This window comes from Enhydra lutris, unplaced genomic scaffold, assembly GCF_002288905.1.
Source record: "Enhydra lutris kenyoni isolate GAN:26980312 unplaced genomic scaffold, ASM228890v2 scaffoldscaffold21, whole genome shotgun sequence".
NCBI classification, from domain to species: Eukaryota; Metazoa; Chordata; class Mammalia; order Carnivora; family Mustelidae; genus Enhydra; species Enhydra lutris.
Genome location: NW_019154105.1, coordinates 74327746 through 74352550, shown reverse-complemented (window position 1 = coordinate 74352550; position 24805 = coordinate 74327746). Strand labels below are relative to the sequence as shown.

Genomic DNA, 24805 nt, shown 5'->3' with positions numbered 1-24805 from the left:
GACAGTTTCATCTGAAGAGATATTTTAACAGAATATAAAATATATAAAGGAAATGTACAAACTGTCAAAATTTATTACCATGTAAAAATAGCTATGAGATTAAAAATTGTTCGTAATCACTAACGCTGCAAATAGATATGATTATAGGGTTGGGCATAATATTTTGGGTATTCTCCTTCTTGTTGATTTCTGTCTTATAAGGAAATTGCAATTTAAAGATTTAAAAATGCATATATTTAGCTATATTATCAAGGGGTAAGTTATTAGGGAAACAAATGATTGTGCTTAAGAGGCTTTAATAACAAATTGACTATTGCTTTCTCTAAGAAAGATGTTACATCCTCTCATGATCAAGTGGGCTGCCATGAAAACAAAGTGGGTTTTCCTGATAAAGAGTGTAAAAAAAAAAAATCTTAACATAATCAATTATCAGAATTTTTAGACAAAATTCCTGGATTTTTCTCATAAACAATAGCCCCTGGAAACTCTTTTTTAATGTATTCATTAAAATTAGGCATTTCCTCTCTGTCGTTTGTTCAGAATGCTCTGGGTGTAATGCAGTAAAAGATGAGTGATATCTAAGTTGGTGTCTAAGAGGAAGCAATGCAATGCCAACATAAAATGTATTTCTTTCTTTCCTCAGTTCAGAATGATGATGTACAATTTCCCCCCCAAAAGAGCAGAAAACACTTTTCACAGTATAGTCATCTACAGTATATAAAAATTATTTCTATAAAAGCCATATACACAGAAAACATCTCGGTGTTCATGATGAGATATGTTACAAAGATCACTAAAGGAATTGTTCACTCAGTAATCTTTTTCCTCTCACTTCACGTAGGTATCAGAACTTCCAAAATCATGTGAACTCATTGAATACTTGCATAACACATCTGCTTTCAGTAACTACCTGGAGTTAAAACTAAATTTCTTAGAAACCAGCTTGAACACATTAAAAGATAGGAATAGCAACAACTGATTCCTTTAGTCCATCACCAAAGTTGCAATCCTCTGGATTTTCATAAAATGCCTGAAGATGCACATTTTGTTTCAGCCCTCTGGGCAGACACAAGGCCAAGAATAGATTGCCAAGATTTCAGATGCATTAATTCATAATTTATGACAATCTTCTTCTGGTACAACTTCCAGTATTATTTGCAATGTTCTGGTTATTCTGTCTACAAAGAAATAAAAAAGAGAAATTAAAAATGCACAGAAGTCAGAAATGCGTAAAAACAGCAAAATGTGAATTATTTGGGGTTGAATACTGAAAACACATAACCGCCTATTTCATAGAGCACTTTCAAGAACTGTTTACTTCATTAGAATCCCATCATGCTCAATTAATTATTTGTCACTTCTGTAACTTCCCATGATGGCTTCTCAGCAAGAATACATTAATATTTTGTATTCAAATAAGAACTTCTATTCATAAACCAGGAGGCTGAAAATATTTCAAGGCAATAGAACCAAGATAAATAAATTTTAAAAATACACTTCCTATTCCCTTTGAAATTATTATTTTAGTACCTATGAGATTACAAACAATTCCTCAGAAAAATCAAAAGACTCATACTATAATGTCTGGCCTTAAACTTGTCACATATTACTGAGTAAAACACGTTATGTCCCAAGGCCTTATTTCCTCATCTGCAGAATGAGGGACTTGGGAGTGCCATCAGCAAGATAGAGGGCTAGGAGGTCCCAACACTTGCCTCTCCACAAAACAAAACAAAACAAAAAAACGAAAAGACAAGGGAACCAAAAAATACACCAAGAACAATAAATAAACAGATATAAACTGAAGATAACAGATCAGGGAAATTCTAAACAACAAAGAAAAGAGGGCAAAAGTCTGGCAGAGCTAAAACATTGAGGATATCTGCCCAGAAAAGTAAAGAAAGAATTTTGCCTGTATCACCCCATCCCTCAGTCAGAAGCTGGAAAACCCCAGCAAGCCTCAGTATTGTGGATGTATGCAGCTTTTGCTACAAAGGTCTTCCACGGTCCTCCTCAATGACACTGGTCCCAGCCGATGGAGTAGCCTGGAGTGCCCCCACTCTGCATCTGGTCCCAGAGGCTGGGGCTGTTGCTGGGGTCTTGGTTGTTGATGTGACCATTCTCAAGGACTGGGTGCCACAACACATCACTTATACAAGACTGGAGATACTATTATTCTTTGCCCACTCCAGCCCCAGACTGGGGCTTTGTCTCATAATTACTGAGGCAGCCTCTCCTCACTTGAGCCCTGCCCTCAGGATCCCAAGTTACTCTTTGGCTGCCATTTTTGGGACTGTGCTACTGTCACCCTGAGCCCTCCTCCAACAAGACTCTGAACCATAATTACTGAGACAGTCTGTTACTGTCGTGAATCCTCCCCTGGGTTCTAGGTCCCCGCTCAGACTTATCATTGTCAGGGGCATTGCCACTACCCTAAGTGTCACTAACTTAGTATGTCCTGAGTCATACGTTGCCTACTATTATCAGAACTGTGCTGCTCTGAGAACCCCCATCTCAGCTCAAGACTCTGAGCTGTCATTCCTGAGATGGACTCTTGCTGCCCTGATCTCTGTCCTGTGGGTTCCAGGTCACAGTTCTGATTCTTCATTGCTATAGGCACTGACACTACCCTGGGCCATACCTCTCAAGTTTCAAGTTGAGGTTCTGACCTATGATTGCTGGGACAAGGCTACTGCTGCCCTTAATCCTACCCCCCCAGGTCCTGGGTTGCAGCTCCGAAATGTCATTGCCAGGGCAGTGCTGCTACTGTTTTGTGCCCAGATCCCTGGGTCCCCACATGTACCTTAAAAAGACCACTACCAGACTTGTGCTGTTGCTATTTTGTGAGTGTCCTGGTGCCAGAATTGAGGCTTTCACCCACATCCTTAGGCTATGCTACCATCACATCTTGTTATTCCAGGACGCTTGCCACTGCTGCATTCCCTCCTACCAGGATGAGTCATAGTGGTCTTTGAGACCCAGATACCAGTTACATGGGATATCTGCATATTCTCACACTCCAGACATTAGTGTAGGAGACACAGAAAGCACACCTATGCCCCAGGATCCAGGCACTGTGATGGTTTCATATAAATCTAATCCTAGGATGGCAGCTCCAATACTGCTTGGAGGGCTCTGAGGGTCAGCATGACTGACCAGGTGCCAAGGAGGGACTCCTTAACTAGAGCTTCCTCCCGTGGGCATAAATATCCCAGTAAGGCTATCAGCAGATTTCTCAGCAGAAAACTTGCAGACCAGAAGAGAATGGGATTATATAGTCAAGGGACTCAAAGGAAAAAAAAAAAAAAAAGCTGCATCAATCAAGAATACTTCATCCAGAAAAGCTGTCATTCGGAAACAAAGGAGAGGTAAAGACTTTCCCAGACAAACAAAAGCTGAGGGAATTTATAGCCAATAGACCCTCCTACAAGAAATGCTAAAGAGAGTTCTTCAACCATATGTATAGTAACATGAAAATATACGAAAGTAGAAAATTCACTGGTGAGGATGAATCTATAGTCAAATTCAAAATACTCTTGTGTTGATCTGAGGAGAAATAAATGAAATAGAGACAGAAAAACAACAAAAAAATCAAGGAAATTAAGAACTGATTATTTGAAAAGCTAAACCTTTATCTAGATTAACTAAGAAGAGGATCCAAAAAATAAAATCAAAAAGAAAGAGGAGGGGTGTTTGGGTGGTGGTTAAGCATCTGACTCGATTTCAGCTAGGGTCTTGATCTCACGGTCATGAGATGGAACCCTGCATTGGACTTCACACTGGGCATGTAGCCTACTTAAAATTCTCTTTCTCTTTCTCCTTCTGCCCCTTCACTACCCCTTTCTCTCCCTCTGTCCCCCTTTCAGAAAGAAAGAAAAGGAGAGAAAGAAAGAAAGAAAGAAGACATTACAACTGATACCACAGAAATACAAAGGATTATGAGAGACTTCTATGAACACTTATATACCAACAAACTGAATAACCTAGAATAACTAGATAAATCCTAGAAACCTATGCTCTCTCAAGATTAAATCAAGAAGAAATAGTAAATCTAAATAAACCGATATCAAGTAAGGAGATTCAATCAGTAATAAAAAACCTCCCAACACAGAAAAGCCTAGGAATAAATAGTTTGTGCTGGTAATTCTAGCAAACCTGCAAGGAAATATTAACACTAATCCTTCTCAAACTGTTCCAAAAAATTCTAAATGAAGAAAAACTCCCAAACTCATTTTATGAGGTCAGCATTATGCTGACACCAAAGTCAAACAAAGACATTATAAGAAAAGAATATCATAGACCAATATTCCTAATGAATATACATGTAAAAATTCTCAAAAATATTAGCAAGTAAAATTCAGCAACACAATAAAAGGATCAAATACTTATGGTCAAGTGGGATTTATCTCTGGGATGCAAGGATGCATTAAACATATACTGGAAGTCCTAGCCAGATCAATTAAACAAGAAAAAGAAATAAATGGCACTCATATCAGAAGGAAGGACGTAAAATTATCTCAAATACAGAAAACCCTACAGATGGGTGATCTCATATACAGAAAACAGATGGGTGATCTCATATACAGAAAACCCTAAAAACTCAACTAAATAAAAACTATTTTAACTATTAACATGAATTCAGTAAAATTGCAGGATACAAAATCAACATATACAAATCAATTGTATTTCTATAGAGTAACAACAAATTATCTGAAAGAGAAATTATGAAAGCAATTCCATTTACAATAGCATTGAAAACAATAAAATACTTAGGAATAAATTTAACCAAGGAGTTGAAAGACATGTATTCTGATAGTTATAAGACATTGATAAAAGAGATTGAAAAGATAAAAATAAATGGAAAGATATCTCATGTTCCTAAACTTGAAGAATATTGTGAAAATGTCCACATGACCTAAAATGATCTACAGATTCCGTGCAATTCCAATCAAAATTCCAATGATATTTTTCACAGATATAGGAACAGCTATCCTAAAATTAATTTGGAACCCCAAAAGACCCTGAATAACCAAAGCAATCTTGAGAAAGTAAAACTAAGCCAGAGGCATCGCAATACTTGATTTCAAGCCATATTACAGAGCTACAGTAATCAAAACAGTATGGTACTGGCATAAAAAGAAGCACATAGAGGAATGGAATAGATAGTGCATATATATATATATATATATATATATATATATATATATATATATATATACACACACACACACACACACATATCTCCACATGCAAAAGAAACCTTAACTTGTACCTGTACATCATTCACAAAAATGAACTCAAAATGGATCAAAGATTAAAATGTAAGACCTGAGATCATAAAATTCCTAGAAAAAAACATAGGGGAAAAGATCCTTGATGTTGGTCTGGGCAATGATTTCTTGGATAAGTCACCAAAAGCACAGTGAATAAAAACTAAAATAAACAAATGTGACTATATTAAACTGGACAGCTCTGCACAGCAAAAGAGACAATCAACAAATTGAGAAAAACAACCTATTGAATGAGAGAAAATATTCACAAATCATGTCTGATAAGGGGCTGTTATCCAAAATACATAAAGAACTCATACAACTTAATAGCAAAAAAATAAAATAACCCAATGAAAAATAAGCAAAAACTTGAATAGACATTTTTTCAAAGATTATATACAAATGACCAACAGGTATATGAAAAGATGTTTAGCATCATTAATCACCAGGGAAATGCAAATCAAAACCATAATGTGATATTACACCTGGCAGGATGGCTTTTATCAAAAAGACAAGAAATAACAAATATTGGTGGGGATGTGAACACTATTGGTGGGAATATGAATTGCTATAACCATTATGGAAAACATAATGGCAGTTCCTCAAAAAAGTAAACATTGAACTACCTATGATTCAGCAATCCTATTCCTGGTTATGTGTGCAAAGAAGTTTAAGTCAGTATCTCAAAGGAATATCTTCACACCTAGGTTAACCGCAACATTATTCATAATAGCCAAGATACAGAAACAAGCTAAGTGTTCATCAACAGACAAATGGATAAAGAAGATGTGATTATGGAATATATTCAGCCATGGGAAAGAAGGAAATCCTGCCATTTGCAACAACATTATGCTAAGTGAGATGCCTCAGACAAAGACAAATATTGTATAATACCACTTACATTATGGAATCCAAAAAATGAACTTGTTAAAATAGAGAGTAGAATGATGATTACCAAGGACTAGAGGGTTAGGAAATTGGGGAGATGTTGCTTAAGGGTACAAACTTAGGTATGGAGATATAATGCACAACATAGTGACTATACTATATAATAAATTACAAAAATTGCTAAGGGACTAAATCTGAACCATTCTCAACACTAAAAAAGAAATGATAAATAAATGACATTATAAAAGGTATTAACTAATGGTAGTGTAGTAATCATATTGCAATATACAACTATATCAAATCAACACATTACACACCTTAAACTTATATAATGTCATAATGGAAATCATAGCTCAATGAAAAAGATAACTGAGAGAAGAAGAAGGGGCTTGAACTAGAAAGTAGTTCTCGAAGTGTAATCTCTGGACTAGGAATATGAGCATAGCCTGAGTTCTCAGAAATGCAACTTTTCAAAGTGCTATCCCAGACCTACAAAATCAGAAACTGAAGGCAGTGCTCAGAAATCTATGATTCTGCTAGACACTAAAATATAGAAACCAGTGGGCTGGATCATTTCTAAGGTCATTTTATCTTGGCAGCCCTAGAACTCTGTGATGCTAGTTTACCAGAGTTCGTTCTTGTTCATCTCTAATCTTTGTAATCAATCCTTACAGAATCTCCTTAAAATGTTACTGATCCTGGAACCTCTGGAGCCTATCTTCTTAACAGTTTCAGACCCACATCGTCTCTCATCCAGACATGCAGTGTTTCTCCTCTTTCATGACTTGTCACCTGTAATGGTCCCTTTCAAGCAGTATTTCACATCACTAAAAGAAGATGTATTTTTTTATCTGTTGCTTTATAACAGTGTTCCCCAAAGTTGTTTTTCTCCACACACTAATTTTTATAATATACATTAATTATCAAGAGCTCAGCACAGTGCAGGCAAGTGATGAACTCCATGTAAATCTTTCTTGAATATTTATTACAGCCCACTCTACACTGAGATACAGGTGGAACACAAGGGAGTGCTCAAGAGTAATAAAAGTCCATGCTTACAGAAAAGGGAAGTGGTAAAATTATCTGAGAAAAAGAGATGGTGGAAAAGTAAGTATCAACCAATAGTATGGAATATGTGAATTTTGTAATACGAGAAGGAGCCAGGGCTATCTGATAGGTTGAAACAGTAGGAGATTTTAGGCATCTGCAATGCTGGACTGCAAAGCATTGGGGTTAAGTTTATATCCTCTCCATCTCTTCCTCCCTGAACTAATCTCTAAAATGACTGACGTTTGAGTGTGTTTGTGTGTGTGTGTAGTGTGTGTGTGTGTGAGACTATTCATGCATTTATCTACTGAACAAAAGCCTTTTCTGAAAGCCTGTTTCTGTGTTTTGAGCCCCCAGTCCTTTGCTTTCTTAGATATCTTCCTTATCCATGTCACAACACTGCATCAATTCCAGAGAAACAGAGAGCAACTTAGAGATCTTGAAGCTTTGCTTGTGTGACATTCTCCTTTGTGAGCTCAATTTAGATCTTCTATTCAGTAGCACATATGGGACCAAAGACTCTGTATTCCGGTTCTCCACACCCTTTCTCTTCTTCCATGTTCAATCAGTCCTATTACATTTTCTCCTATGACTTTCCTATGTTCTCTCTTGGGATCTCAAGATTTGAAAAATTCTCATTGTGATGGAGGTTTGGCCAGAGTGACAGATTTTGGCCCTGAGTAAGCTGTTGGAACTATACCAGCTTTTTCTTCCAGGTCATCTACAGATAGTCGTACTCAGCAGACCCAAATAAGCCTCTATGGAAGCTTCCTGCTTGCCCAGGAGAAATGTGGGACATGTATTATTCAACTGCAGCCACGCTCATATAAACGTTTTGACTTTGGGAATAATCAACTCCATGATACTACATAATATATATAATATATAATATATAACATATAATATATAATATATATATATTTTTTAACTATTTTATTTACTTTTTATTTACTTGAGAGAGAAAGCAAGAGAGAGAGCACAAGCAGGGGGAGGGGCAGAGGGAGAGGGAGAAGCAGACTTCCCGCTGAGCAGGAAGCACACTCAGGGCTCAATCCCAGGACCCTGGGATCATGACCTGAGCCGAAGGCAGACGCTTAATTGACTGAGCTTCCCAGGCGTCCCTCCATGATACTATTCTTTTAAATAAAATTGAGCCAATGAGTCTACACTCGGTGTTTTCAGTAACTGCATGTTACAAGAACAAATAGCAATTGCAGTATTTTTAGCTTTACTTTTCAGTAGTAAAGTAGTTTTTGAAATCAGCTCAAACAACTGACCTTGCAAAATCGGATTTACCCTACCACACTTGGTACAAGCACAGGACCTACAGCCAAACTGAGTGACTCTGTGAAGTATTAGCACAAAACCAATCTTCCCCACAGGTCATAGTGAAAATAATAGTAGGTATGTTGTTTTTCTATTTTTTAAAAAAGGCTTCCAAACCTTTTCACGTGTATGGTCTCCTTTGATCTTTACAATGAAGATGGTTTAGGCCCCCAAGAGATGTAGGCAAGCTTAACTAATTTAAAATATTGCACTGCAGACTTTGTGATGAGCCAGTCGAATGCATTCAGGAGCTTCCAGTGCGGAATCTCTCATAGGCTAAGCTCATGTTACCCATGATACACCATTAGCATCATATGCTTTCAGGACCCTGGAATTGCAAAGTCATTGTCTACAGAAATGGACTATGACCATTTTGCTGGTGCTCCCCAGTACAATTCTTTGTCACCACAGATGTTGCCTAAACACAGCTGTCCCCCATATCTTGCTTTAGCAAGAGGGACCGACTTCCAGTCATCCCACTCATCTCAGCTGTGACAAGGTCTGGCTGATAAAGGGAGGCAGCCAAGCCAAACACTTACTGCAAGCCCTCACCAGAGTTTGCCAGGTCTAGCTACCTCCATGCATGTGAGTATGTCAGTGGGGTGTCCGCCCCAATTTTCCTTGGGTGAGAAACTCATGCTTCTGTAAATAAATAAATACCTAGAAAAATTCACTACTCTGTCACAGATGGCAGAGAACTGTGTTCTGTGTATCTGACTATTCCCTTAAGAGCACATTTTCTCTTCATCCTAGGAATGCTATCAAACAAACCGTGGTTCAATACTGGCATCCTGTGGCCAGAGATATTCATCAAATCTCGGAAAATCTCAGATCCTCGGTTCTGAACATGCCTGGCTATCTGTACCAAGCAGCTCTTCACCATTTCCTGAAAGCTGTTCATCTGCTTCACATTGTTTGTGAAAGCCCCTTAGGTGAGATGTGTTTTGATCAACTCTCATTTCAGAAGGCTAATGCATTCATATACATCAGGGTGAAAACAAAAGATAATAGAAATTCTAGAGACTGTTACCCAACAACACCAACAAAAATCTAATATGAAATCGCAGAAGCTCTCCAAGTTCACACTGAGCTTTTTCCTAACAAGGAGGCAGTTGGAAAAAGAGGCAAGGTGGTGGGCAGCACTCCGCTGTTCCGTGTGTCTATGTATGAGTGTTTTGTTTTGGCCAAAGGCGAGGAAACTACTTGCTATTGCAGCAATAAATATTATGAATTTTCTTTATTTTCCTACAAGAATGCTGCCTAAGAGGAAAATCAAACAAAATTATGGAGGATTGTTGTTTTTTGCTACTCACTTTCAAGGCGGCTATAAAGATAAAGGGTTACAAGGCTCGCAATTTAAAGGCAAAATTGCCATGCTCCCTGGTAAGACTTAATGGCATTTTGAGATCCAAATAACCATTATGGGACTACTGCATTGCGGCTGCTTTCACAAACGGCTACACTAAATTTGGAGTCCTTGGAGATGTTTGAAACATCATTAGAGACGGAAAAGCAACAAAAACCTTCAAAATCACACAAGCATGGAAAACCATCAAAGAAGGATCAAGTATGAAAACTGGCAGCTGGTAGGCACTGACAAAGAAAGGGTGCAATATGTACATGGTAGTGATAGGAAAGGATGCTTAGAGTTGGCGGCCTCCCAATGGGAGGAGCACAATGCCTACTGCGCAGGAGAAAGCACAGAACCTGCTCTCTCATCACCCTCTGCCTCCTCATCATCCAACTCTAGGGCTACTAGCTCTCTCTTCATCAATTCACCTGCTCTCCCATGGCGCTCAGGGGTTTCAAATGTCTCTAGCCAAGATAGGAGACAGACACAGACCTCAAAATGATGAATGCCTATCTGTTCCCAACATTGGTAATGAGGACAGCAATTCTCAGGAATAGTTATTGTTAAACTAGATTCTTTTTTTTTTTTTTTTTAGGAAAGCCTCTATATCTATTGCCTGCAACAGAGAAAATGTAACTAAAAATATTCCACAGATAACTAGTGTGATCTAACAGGAAACAGAGATTAAATACCCTGTCAGACAAGCAGTGTGCCCGGGTTAACCTTAAGGAGCCCAACTTTTAGAGTAATACCTCTTCAGGGATTCAGTGTTGCTGGCTAGAAAACAAAATTCAGATATAAATAGTAGCATAAGATCTAAAGATACCAAATACCAATTAAAAGCTAATGAAGAGTAGTAGCAAAAGTCTATTTTAAATGGCTGACTTCTAAATGAATTTGGGTAACACACTGGAGGGTCAAGAGATATATATACATATTTCAGGGTTTTTTTGTTTTTTAGTTTTAGTAACTGACATTATTTATTAGCAGTTTTACCAGAAATATCAGAAATCTCCCTGAACTTCATACTGGGCTTTTAAAAATTAATTATGGTTAAAGAAGTAAATTAAAATGAAAGATAAGAACAATAGTTGTTTTCTAAACTCACTAAACTCACCAAACTGATCAGCAAGAACATAGATGTTCTTCTGGCTACTTTTTTTTTAATTTTTTTTACTTCTTTCTTGTCCCCCAGGCACCCACTTTAGAAAGAGCATGGACTTTGAAGTCCAGCAGATGTGGGCTCAAATCCTAGCTCAATGGTTTAAAATCTGTACACTTAAAAATAAATTCTATATCTTTCTGAGTCCTGGTTTCCCATCAGGTATAGAAAGAACAAACAGTATCTCACACAGGGAACTGTGGAAGATGGGATGAGCTGATGTGAGTGAAAGGCTTCACTCAGCACAGCCCCTGACAGAGAGGTAGGCTTTCCACAGAGACTGCTCCTAGGCACCCTGTCTACCTACTCATATCCTGTATTTCCTCTTTCCCCAACTTACCTGGTCACCAAGCCCTTTGGGTTTTTCTTCTTTAACAGCTTTCACTTTCTCTTGGACCCTGCCAACATCGTCCATGTTCAGACCCTTCTTCATCCTTGTGTAGGGTCACTGTGATTACTACCAATCCTGAGTCTTTTCAGTCTTGATCCTCTCTAATCCATCCTCACTCTACCCAGCATGATTTTTATAAAATAAAACACTACCTGAGTTTGAATTCTAGCTGGTCTACTTAGTATCTGCATGACTTGGAACAACTCACATGAATTCTTCCATGATATAACTCAAAAATCTCTAAAAGGGGGATGAGAACTTTTGCTACCTCAGAAGGTTATTATAATGAAGAAATAAGGACATATTCTGTGCTAACACACAGAAACCACACAATAAATTGTGAATTGTTATTCTTCTCTTCATCGTTCTTGCTGTTCTTATGACTTTTCTGTGATTCACATGCCTATTAAATAGGGTTGTGTCATAACCCTAATATTTAGGATCCCTGTGGGTCTTTGTCTCACTCCCTACCAAGCCTCATAATCGCTCAGCAAATAGCATGTTATGATATAGAATCAATAAACTGAGTTCAACCCAAAACAAAAAATAAATAGGTTAGTAAGGGATTTAGGAAAGCAATTAGGTCATTTATAGAACTGCTGATAAAATTCTATCTAAAAAAGCTGTTCTCTTCAGACGTGATCAGAGCAGCTCAAACTAAATATCCTGAAAGGATTGAGTGGCTGTACCCTAAACATCTTTCCCACTTTCCATCTCCCAGTTCTAATTAAAATGCAATAATGTATTTGAACTAGGAATTGCCTTACTTATATTTTTAAACTTTAAGGAGGGGAAGGGATGTACACACATATGGGTTTTCTACAACATGGTCTCTCAAGAGGTCCTGAAACTGTATAAAAGTCTTACCTGACATTCTTCTAAACCACTTGGGTTTCTTGTCCCATATAATAAAGAGATAGTATGCAGGAACCCCAGTCAGAGTAATGATGAAGCCAATTCCTGTACTAAATGGGTCCGAATACAGAGAAAGGGCAACCATGAAGAGACACGTGAAGGAAAACAAAGCTGGGATGAACAGCGGCACCTGGAACACAGCATGGGGGAAAAAAATCACTTCAAACAGTTCCAGAGACAGAAGATGGATTCAAGAGAAGGACATCAGTCAAAGGATCAGATGATCCCACTGGTCACATGAGCAGGTAACAGGCACCATCCCAGCTTACCTTAACAGCAACAGCTTTTGATAGGCACAGAGAATGTAGCAAACATACTCCCTTAAATTTTTTTTAAATCTTTAAATAGAATAAAACCCGAGGATAAACAAGTGTGTTTCATTAGAGATGTTTTGTTTAAAAGGTTTGACTAGAGAAGTACAATTATGATTTATGTTTTTGATTTTAACAGGTTGGCTCTTTGATAATTATGATTAGAATCTGCTTTAATGTAGAGTCAAGAGCACAGGCTGCTTGTTACATGTTAAAGCCTTACAGTGCGTATTGATTTTCTGTTGGAGATTCACAATAAGAACTGACAGGAATAAAACAGACCAACTCCTATTCAACCGCTAATAAAGATGTTGCTCACATTAGACAACAGATGTAATTAGAAACAAATTCTGACAACATGACTGACAACATTATCTGTGTTATTTCTTAAAAGCAAATAAACAGTTCGGTCAAATCAATCTATGAACGTTCACGGCTAAAGGAGATGAGAAATATATTCGCCAGCTCTCCCAAAAGGAAATGCTTATAGTAAAGGGTATTCTATTAAGTGGTACATTCATACACCTGCACTTTCCTATGTAGTTACACTTTTATTCCTTTATATATTCCTTCTAGAATATATAATGTAAAAAAAGAGCAATGTCCCAAGTCATAACATTTAAGAATACTTAAAACGCCCATTTTGTAAAGCAGCTTCCTTTTTAGAGTTTCAGTTAGTGACAATTCCACACGGGTCTGCCCCCCTCTTTCTCAACATGGCTACCCACAATTACTCAGCATAAAGATACAAGTATCCCACACTTTGAACACATCAGGTCGTTAGACACATCCTAGAAAAAGCAACATAACAAATACCCTGTGTATCTACCCCTTTTCAGAGACGTGACATACAGAGTTGAGTCCGTCACATAAATGCCAGGATGAATTATTTTTCCAAGCTCAAATAAATTCAACATGAAGGCACTACCTGCAAGAGTTAAACATTTTGTTCCAGAGGATGCTGCCCCCCACCCAAGCTCCTCATCATCAAGTTATGACAAAGGGAGGACTAGGTATTAGAAGAAAGATTTATGTAAACCCATCAAGATTACTGAGGTTACCTTGAAAGGACGATGCATATCTGGGTGTTTGTATCGAAGATAAATCAGCCCAGCAACCGCCAGCCCAATAAAAAGCCACCTGGCAAAACTGAGGAAATTCAGAAGACTGTAGAGGTCCCCAGAGAAGAGCATTATCATCGTCAAAGGGTGCTAGGGGGAAGTAAGGGGGAGAGAGACCAGGCTGGGTGAGTTAAAAGAGAGCACAGCTAATAAAACAATCAAATCACTACACATTATGATCATCTTTTTCATATGATATTTATACTGATAAACTACCGCAGTGATTAAAACCTATATTCAACTAACTTCCTATCTATATTCTGCTCTTATACCCCATTACGCACCAGTGACGGCATGAGAAGGTCATCATCATTACCACTTAATCAGATGGAATGTCACATGGATGTTTAGTTCTTAGTTGTTTTTTCATTTGAGAGAAGAGAACATGTTTTCAGAGAGTGAAACACAGGATATTCCATGACTTAAATTTAAAGGCCCAGAGATTGAGATGATTAGCAAATAGCTAATACAAAGAATCAAAAGTGTACCCAATTAGAAAATTTGCCGAGCCCTCTGTAAATGGTTACTGACAAGGCCTTGGCTATGCACAAGCATGAAACACAGCCACTTCGAGGTGACTCTGTCATCCCCTGAATGCAAAATAGTGACCTTTCCTTCCTCCACATTTACTCTCCCTGTGTGCTGGCCATGTGTGACCCTCAAGACCGCAGAAAAGAATGGAGCTCAGAGATCAGCATAGCAAGTTTCTGCAGCTGCACATGCCAAGGACAGCACAACTGATGGGAGAGGCTTAAAATGAAAGCTCTCTCCACCGAATAATACATTCTGTTCCCACAAGTGACTTTAACTTCCAGATTCCATGCAGAGAGTCCGCAGACTTTACAAAGAGATTTCAAGGAAACATTCTGAAACAGATTAAACGCATGAAACAAAATGTCCAATGTAGTCTATGGTGTTCCTGACAGCAGAGTCCATTTGACAAAAAATGTTACAAAAATAGTAGGTGAAAATGAATATAACATTGCCAATGGGTACTAGATCGGATTTTTATACCCTACGCAGTTTTTGTGCATCCCACGCTTCACAAAGACTTTGCTTTAAGAATTCTAAAACTCTACAATCTTTCACAATTCTACAAATTTCAGTTTGGGTGCTTTTATTTCTTCCCTTTAAGAGTTGGTCTCAAATACCTCACTTTTAATCATGGAATTCCTGCACTGTCTAGGACTTCAAGCAATTTTTTCTGTTAATTTTGCATGCATTTCCTTATAAGGGGCCTATGATACTGTATTGTACATCTAGGCTTTTAGCTCCTGTACTGTGGCTTTTAGCTCCACTTTCAGTACACAGAATTGGGACTTGTTGCTCTATATCGTTTCCTGAGTGGCTCTGGGTCACTGACAGGAGCCTAGGTAATCACTTCCCTTAGACCTCGCAAATTTCGACAAAGGCGAAAAAGAAGTGGTGTGGTTATTGCCCCATAGCATCAAATATGCATCGGAAATACTGAATAAAGGGAAGCGATGGAAAATATCCTGCGACCCAAACTCCACCAAGGTACACACAGAGCCAGTTCATCAATGAATGAGAAAGTAAAGCACTATCTAACATCTGCTTTGAAATCCTCCTTGCTAACCTGTTATTCAAGCTTATATCTAGGTATACTTTTTAATATGCATTACCAAAACAATAACAGCTGGCAGAGGAGTGTGCTTGCGGACATGAATCATGGAGAGGATTTCTGGAAGGTGACCCTCTCGAGACGCAACATAGAATAACCTGATGGGAGAAAAATGTGGGTGGAATTGACTGTATAATTGATCATTTCAAAGGGAAAAATCCAGAAATCTACGAGAAAACTTGCATCTAATTCGATACCAAATGGTTTGGCATTTCTGAGGTGATTACTTCTGTTTCACTGTTCAGGTAAGGCAGAGAATCATCAAGAGAAATCGGACTTCAAATTGTATAAAATCTGCCAACGTATTCTCTTATTCTTTGAGGAGAAACAATAGCAACATCCGACTCAGCATGGCTCTCTCGCTGCATATAAATAGCTCTGGATTCCCAGGATTGTATGTGCGCTATCAATTCAATACAGCCCAATATACAAACACATGCACACATACACACACACGTACAAACACAGACATGCCCATGTACACACACCATTTACATTTTTCTGATTGGATCTTAATCTTATGTTAAAATAAAAGGGAATTTGGCATCAAAACAAAAGGTATACGGATGATGGGGTGGTGATTTCTGGTGTCTCTTACTCTACTTTTTTTCTTGTCACCTTTAGAGAAACGAAAGATTTTATCACCAGAAATAAAATGCTGTTGTTAGACTCTGTAGACATACTGTTAAAAAAAAAAAAAAAAAAAAAAAAAGGAAAGAAAGAAAGAAAAAAGAAAAAGAAAAGCTCCATGCCTGGCTTCAGCATGGGCTATGAGTAGACAAGCAGTGCCCTCTAATGGGCAGAACGGGACGTGCTGTTGCTACTTGGACCAAGACTTCGATCTTACATGTCTCTTTAAAAACAACAGGTTTGGAGGCACTATTTCTTTTCTTTTTAAACCTACCCTTATCACATCCAATCTCAAAAACAGAAATGCATTTCTGGAAATGCTTGAACTCACTCACCTGGAGACAGCAAACACACCACCATTCATGGAGCCAAAGCAGGAAAGGGCAACAAAGATCGGAACTGCTAATGAGAAATTTCCCAGTAGCCGCTCAGAAAAGGTCTAGTGAAAGACAGAACGAAGCAAATTAATGCTCTGCCAGAAAGTGGAATAAAATGAAGCAATTTAGGCCAAACTCGCTCTATGACTTTCTTTTAGCCTGCTGATACGTGTATGTTTTATAATTCTTCTTTTTGGTTAGGGTCAGACTAACTTCTTAGACAATAATCAAAAGCAAGTACCATGGCATTGCTTCTTGCAAAACTATGGGCAAAGGTCTAAACAAGCACCTTCTCTCCACTTTCAAAAAGCAACGATCCATTTATTGAATCTTTATCAACTGTGGTATCCACATTCTCTGATTCTGGTAAGTAGAAAAAGCTCAGTTCAGAGGTTCTCCTATTAGAAACAGAAATCCTTCTGCAAAATGCCTTCTCTGTAGCCTGGAAAGCCACATTTTGATAGTGAAATACAAATGTCCACTGAGAAGTATCACAGATACTTGTTTCTTACACCAGCCCTCCTGTTATGACACAGAAATACCAGTGAGACATGACTGATGACTCAATCATTTATGCTGCATACACGAGCAGTTCTGAAAATCTTTTGCTCCAAATAATCACAGTAGCTGAATGTCTGTTTATTGAGTCCCTTCCTCCCTCTCAGGTACTTGCCAGTTCCTTCTGTGGCTTCCTATAAAAAGGCTAGAATACAAATACAAGTCTGGGAAAATAAAAAAAGATAAACAACAAAACTTCTGGAATTTCCTTTTATGCCACGGCATAGGCAACACTGCAAATTTCCATAAAGGATGTATTTAAAAAAAAAAACATACACACACACACAAACTACATGGGATTCTTTGAGTTGTCCTTGATGAGGCTGGTGCTGTGTAATTAATGAACCACATTACGCTCACAGAGTAAATGCTGCCCTTTGTCTACTAAGCTGAGATGACTGACCTGACATCAGCAAGCTCTGGACACTGCGTTTCTGATAGGAATTATAGCAGTGGCAAATTCTTTTTTTAATACAGTGGACACGTACATAGGTTCACATGAAATGAGATAATTTGTTCCCCATGGGTATTGCCAATATGAGGTAATAGTGACTATTTTAAAAAGAAATGACATCTAGTGATGGGAAGTTATTTTTTCACCCTTCATTGTTATGAGGTCATGAATAAATGCCCCCTTACCAGCTAAGTTTTTATACAAAAAAAAAAAAAGTATGTGTCACAGAATAACAGTCCAATAACATGAACTTTGAAAGCAAGACAGTCCTGAAGTCAAATAAATTTTGGAAAATGCTGTAAAATTATGAGTATCCACTTCTTACAGAGCTAAATTGCACATTAGTATCCTTAACATTCTGATAAGTGCTATAGCAATGACATCTGTTTAACTTTGAATAACTCAATAATTCCAAAAATTAATAATATCCCATTACTGGTATTCAAAAAATATACTAGAACAAACAAATATATATAGTCATCCCTTGGAAATCCTTAAGTGGTACTTTGGGAAAAAAAGACTTTAAGTTAGCATTTGAAAAGTTTACAAACAGGAAAGGGTACAGAATAAATTACAATTTACATACCAAAAAATACCTTCATTTAAAGTCAGGAACTGCCCAACTGCCCACCTATCATGAAAGTCATGTTGGAAGAACACTATCTTCCATTCAACATGCACACATAAAAATGTGTTTTCAAGCATGAATATGGGGAAACGTTTTACACGAAATGAACAATGCAGAGAAATCATATAGGATTTGGGCTGTATCAGTCAAATGGAGTATGCCAAGGTGTGCCCTAAATGTTTTAAATGCTCATGATCATTCAGGTCAAGAAAAGATTACTGAATTTCAAAACACTTGCTGCTGGAGGGAACTACTATGAAATTGCATCAACTCATTAGCCTAAATTCAAATGGGCATTTTTCCAACTTGGACTTACCACCGCCACTGCATTTGAAAGCAACAGCTCCTCAGCACTAATGGTTGTAAAGTAGGCCACATTTGTTAGCACATAGCCAATGGTGACGATGGCCATGGATATACATATGGCAAGGGGGATGTTTCTGAAATGCACAAAGGAATTGTTTATTAGTCCTCTTTTGTTAGTCATTCTCTGACAGCAAAGATGATCCAATAACAGGCTAATTCAAATAAAGAATAAAATAGTATTATGATAATTACAGGCTCTGTTGGGTATGCATATTTTATCAGGGTGAAGTACTACAGAGTTCTTTGTAATTTAATAAGGTCATGGGACCAGATACTTCATTTGTCTTGTCTGCTGCTCTACCCCCAGAACACATGGGTCCGTCCCATTCTTATGCTCCATAAATGCTATAGTGTTTCTCACACTTGATCATGCATCACCTAGAGGGCCTGTTGAAACACAGTTTGCTGATCCCATCTCAGAGTTTCTGACTCAGTGGGATTTGCATTTCTAACAAGTTCCTCTGCAATTGAGCTGCTGCTGGCCAGGGACCCAAACTTTGAGAACCATGGGCCCATATACCTTTCGAATACTAATTTACTGCCTTGACACCTTTCTAATCCTAGACCCCAGGAAAAGTCTTTGACATTCAGCTTTTCCCCTTCAGTAACTTCCTTATCAGCAAGTAAGTTGTACATTTCTGAATGTATGAGAGCAAGACGTATCTATCATTCCAAATGATAGTAATGATAATTTTATATATAACACAAAAAGCACAGAAGGACTCGCAATAATGACTTTGCACTGCCCTGCTGTGAGTTCAAAGGAAGCTCAACATCATGAGTATCTATTAAAGCAACAGTGCAGATAATCCCATGAAATTAGAGGTGACATGCTGTGAAGTACATATGACCGGACCGTGCTGACACTCTGTGGCAGCCACAAGTACCGGGCACAAATGCAATGTTATGTCTTCATTTAATGCACCGAGAAAGCCAGGAGTTACTGACCCTAATAATTTGATTCCATGTTACCGATACACATTACTTGCTTAACATAATCACCTCTTCAGACTCTTTCCAGTTCAAGCAACTTAAACCTTCAGCTCCCTGCACAAAGGCTGATGGATTTTTTAGCCATACAGCTTATCAGCCCTCATGGAGCCTTAACCCTGCTGGGTGCCACTAATGAAGACCTCAATATCATTTCTTCCAAGATGAAAATACAGTTCAGAACTGGGAGGGGGGGAGGGGGAAGAGGCACAGCCTGCCTCACTCCCCAAGCTGGGTATGTTTAGGACACGAAGTCCCAGCTCATTATGCTGAACAGCACTATCCCCTGTTGAGAACGGGCAAACCTAGCCAGTCAGCAACTGCCATTCATTATGCTGCTTGGAGCCTAACACTTGCCCTGATCTCCAAAGTCTTAAGCCTTGATGGGGAAACACATCGACCTCTAAATCCTGGCATCCTAATATAAAAGTAGCAGATGTTCCCCTTCCCCAGTGTGAAGAGGGTCCTGTGGAATTTTCTGTTAACACCATAACATGCATTGCTAGTTGTGATTGATAAATGCTAAATTTAAGGAGAGGAAATCACCGGGCCAATTAAATACAAAGGAGTGAGTGGCGTAAGGCATATTAAAGATGAATTCTGTCTCTCTGAGAGAAAGACGAGATGTAAATGCAAAGGGCTAAGAAGGCAAACATGAAGGTATATGTGCAGTTTTTCAACCACTCACAGTATTATTTTAAACTTGAATCTTTTCTGTTTTTATAACATCCCAAATGGTGTGTTAAACTCCTTCTCTGGAGGAGAGAAGCAGAGAGGGAGAGGGCGAGAGAGAGAGTCTCTATTCCTTGCAAGGATTCGGGATTAAGAAGTGTAAAGTTTCTGTTAATAAAAACTGAGGTGACATTGTTAAGTGCAGTGAAGCAACTAACCTGTCCGGGACAGGTAGTCCTGTCACATCGTACGGTGCTGCAAATTAGCAGGGACAAGTCGGTCTGAAACGTGGGCTGTGGCCCTCCCAGCAAACTCTAGCCTCTGCTCAGCTCTTCCAAGGAAACCTCCCCGCCTCCTGCTTCAAGATTATGGTACATCTGAGGGAAGTTTTCTAAATTGATTTTAGCAGAAGGAATCCTAAAAAAAAATCCAACTTTTTTTTTTCTCCGTTTGTCAATGACAAAAACTATAGCAAATAGCTGCTGCCGTTTACTTGGTGGCCGTTATGTGCCGGATATTTTATTACGTACTTTCCATATTTGCCTCATTTAATCTTTGGAAAATGCTGTGCGTTAGGAGCATCATCGCCATCTTAATATGTGAGGACATGAAGTCTTAGAGAGTCTAAATAGCTGTTTAAGGATATACAACTGGCAAACGGGAACCCGGAAGTCAGCCGATCGATCCTCGCGGAAGTCGCAGCAGTTTAACCATGAAAGCGTACTCTCTCTCTTTCTCTCCCTCTCCTGCGTGTGGATCCTCAATCTCTCCACTCTTAATTTTCAGAGAAATCATAACTGTTGAATATGCTTACTGCAAATCTCCTAGCAAGACTGTATTTCTCATGTAGTCACTGAAAATGCAGTTTTATTTACCAGAAAGGAGGAAAAAGAGTTATTTCATGATTTTTATCATTTTTCTGCATGACACGAACTGTAATGTCAAGTGAATGTTTTCAAAAGTTTCAATTTTTAGAAAAGGGTTTTTTTGTTTTGTTTTGTTTTGTTTAGATTTAAAAGACAACAGAAGCTCACTTAGTAAATTTCCCTGGACAGTTTTTGCAGGAAAGGAGGAAGAGCAGGTATGTTTGTCAGAGAAGCTGAAATGTACAGGTTATTAACAATTTCATCCTCAGCCAGATATACTATACAGATACCAGAGGAAAAAAATCAAAGGAGCTTAAAATGCAAGACAAAATTGAGAAAGGGTCCAACCTTGTTGCAATTTATAACATGCCCAGGAATTCCTCTCTAAGTAAATTAAGCCATGAGAATTGGAAGGGGTGTGGCAAAAGAGCCACTATCTTCTGTCCCCAGGTCCCATTTCACTCCGACAAAGGGAAGGAGGAGAAGAGTTTGTGGCTGCCTTGGCATAAACAGCAATCAATTACCAAGGAAAGCAGTTGATGTGTTCAGAAGGGCTTGGCACCATGTGGTTAACTCCTGGGTTTCAAGCATCAAAGCTTAAGAGCCACTGGATGAGCTGATAAAAGCTATAAGGCCATGCCAGAGCAATCTTTCTGGAGGCTTTAGATGCAGAGGGCAGATAAGCACGGTTAGTAACTCAAGATTAAGGCAAATGGCACAGGATAATAAAATGAATTAAAGGGACTAGTAGACCACTGATATTTCAAAGCCTCTGTGTTATTGTGAGGTATCCTCCAATTCTAAGTGCAACAAAAGCACTGTCTTTAAGCGGAATAAAAATGACCCATACCTATGAATTCCACTCTTTTTTGAATGTTTGTGCACATTTGTTATATTAACAAAATACATATGTATTAAAAGGAGTTACTTAATCCTTAAGACCTCTAGTCATTATACAAAGTCTTTTCAATTAAAGGCCATTAAGTATGTGGGAATCCAATCACATTATTAGCTGCACTTAGTTTCAATCAAAAGGTCTTGGATAGTCCTCTTTTCCTGTGGGCTTACTTTAAATTGGTACCCATAACCCGTCTATGTCACACGTGGATAAATATTTGTTTTCTTTGAAATTATTAAATGGAGGTCTCTGCAACATCTGCTTAAAAGCATTTCATTCTAAGGAATAGACCTTCCCAGGAATCCAAATGGTCCCAAAAGTAATGGCTGGTAGCTTATATTTGTATAATTTACAAAGCACTGACAAATACACTTTATCTTCAAATATACACATGCCATTCCAAATCCTTTGTGGAATGAGAGAGAGTATGAATGAATAACAAACAAAATTCACATCAACTGAATGAAACAAGAGGTTGCTGAAGCTGTTCACCCCATTTTCAAATAAGGGAACCAAGACTCCGAAAGTTAAATGATGTGGCCAAGGTCATAAAAACAGTTAAGTGGGAGGGCTGAAAGGTGAGCCTGTTCTTCCCGCTCTAAGTTCCACATTCACTGTATATCCTGCCATGACATCATGGCTGCTTTGTGCCTGCTTTAACTCTGTGGACAAGGTCCCTAGGATTCTCATGAGCTGACAAACGTGTTTTATTTTGTATATAAATACCTGATGGCTGAATGTAACAATGTGACACATTTTATGCCAAGTGTATTTCTCCATGCATGGAATAGCCATTGCAAATAAACTTACAAGTAATGCAGCATGGGATGCATTTCTTAATATGCTTTGCAACTATACAATAGAGCATCAGAAATGACCATTGTCTCCAATGCTTTATATTGGCTAGAAAGACTCCTTGCTGCAAACACAGAATGAGTCACAAGCTAGCTTGATTCTCCAGAAGAGATTTGAGGACATCTGAAGGTTTCAGGGATTTCTGATTTTCAAACCATATGAGACATCTAGTCATCACTTGAATTTAGAATATTCCTAACATTGTTTTATAACTTGATCAAAATTTTCTAAGATTGGTGTGAACGAAAATAAGTTCCACACACTCCCCAGTGTTGCATACATACAATGGGGACCATAGAACTCACTCATCCTGGGGCATCTAAAGTTGTCTTTGAGACGAGGGACTGGGTGTGAGGACAGTCAGTTCTGTTAAAGCCTGTTCTTTTACGTTCAAGAATCTTCTAAGGGAAGTGACTGATGCTTCACACTTTCTATTTAAAAATCATTAATATTTTAACACATGTATGTGACATTCAGGAGAAAGGATCAGGGGAAGGAGGGATTCAGAAGTGTAAGAAAATGGTAAACTTAATATGTGAGAGGCAAAAAGAAAAGTAAGGCAACTTTCAAAATATTTTTCATTTCTATTAATAAACTAGGCACTATTTATTCATATAAAATTGAAATGTAAGTGTGATTCATCTCAACACAAAGTATTTTAAAATTATATTAAGTACTCTTGATTCCAAGTTTTTTAGAATCATACTTGTTTCACATTTTCTTTATAATTACACTATAAAGACCTTGAAAGCTTTTCTATAGCTCTGACACAGAAATGACTCAAGCACCTCTTTTATTTCTCTTTTGTATCCAACAATCAATTAATTAATTTTTGCCGAATCACTCTGTTTATACACTGGTATTAATTTTATCTCACTCCTCAAACTTCAGTCATGCGTTATAGACAAAAAGATAAGTAATAGTGTATCTTAAAGAAAATCAATCCATATTTTTCATTCACATGATTTTTCCCCCATACATTTTTGTATACTTTCCCTGACTCTTGCTCATCCAAATCCCCTAGAGAGCTCCGGGCACAGAATCATCCTATCTGGCCATGTGATTTCTTTCTTTTTTCTTTTTTCTTCTTTTTAGGTTTTATTTATTTGACAGAGACTCAGCGAGAAAGAGAACACAAGCAGAGAAAGTGGGGGAGGGAGAAGCAGTCTCCCCTCTAAACAGGGACCCCAATGCAGGATTCCATCATGACCTGAGCGGAGGGCAGATGCTTAACCAACTGAGCCACCCAGGCGTCCCCGGCTATGTGATTTCTGACATTTCTAGCAGGGATTGAATTACAAATAAGTGTTTTTGATAGCTTTCCAGAATTGAGACAATTAGATTACAGATGGCTGGAATCACAAATTCCTTTGTGTGTTTTCAGTGATTTTGCCTCATTGTCATTTAATGCTATCACTATATCTCTAGTTATCCACGGTGAGTGGGAATTGGGCTGTTAGTAACATAAAAGAAATGCACTTAAGGAGACATAACAAGTAGTTGAGGGAAATGTGTGGGTTGTCACTGAAAGAGAAAAAAAATGTAGCAGAGGAAACATCTAACTTAAGGACAATTTCTAGGCCAAGGATGAATGCAGAGATATGACAAGCAGATTGTCACATAAAGGTACACAGTCATCCCACTGATTTCAGGCATTAAACACATGCCCTCTGCTCCTTACAGGATCACAGCAAGGCTATGGATGTTTTCATTGAAACATTTTAAATTTCAATACCACTGATGTCTAATCTAAATCTCACCATTCTCCATTGTCCACAGATGAAGAAGTCCATAAACAGAAAGAGAAGACAGAGACACCTGTAGAGAGATGTAAGAAATGAACAGACACAGATTAAAAGACTGCAGGGCTGAAGGAGGCTTGTGGGAAAATGTAAGGAGGGAAGTAGGTACAGCCACACCAAGAACAAAGAACTAAAATGGAAACTTACAATTCAGAAACATAGGGTGAGAAGCAATTAGAAGCATTAGTATAACCATTCAATCCCTAAAAACACTTAAATTTTTATCCTATTTAAATTCATCACTAAATAAAATTAAGCTTGAGAGTGAATTTTCATTTGCTTGAA

The 24805-nt window shown here is 38.2% G+C and overlaps 1 protein-coding gene across 2 annotated transcripts in view; it reads right to left on the bottom strand.

Moving 5' to 3' along the window:
- Nucleotides 1-428: 428 nt before the first annotated feature.
- The window catches only part of LOC111149083 (solute carrier family 7 member 11), a 73254-nt gene continuing 48877 nt past the window's right edge, over nucleotides 429-24805 (bottom strand). Inside the window, exons 7-12 of one of the 2 annotated variants that reach the window (XM_022505990.1) lie at nucleotides 18388-18511; nucleotides 16390-16493; nucleotides 15426-15522; nucleotides 13723-13872; nucleotides 12303-12480; nucleotides 429-1178 (exon numbers count right to left, since the gene is read on the bottom strand). In XM_022505990.1, coding sequence (XP_022361698.1) covers nucleotides 1111-1178; nucleotides 12303-12480; nucleotides 13723-13872; nucleotides 15426-15522; nucleotides 16390-16493; nucleotides 18388-18511 — 721 coding nt within the window. In that variant the 3' untranslated portion in view covers nucleotides 429-1110. Of the gene's footprint in view, nucleotides 1179-12102; nucleotides 12481-13722; nucleotides 13873-15425; nucleotides 15523-16389; nucleotides 16494-18387; nucleotides 18512-24805 lie in introns of those variants that run through there. The other variant, XM_022505989.1, reaches the window with a different exon arrangement.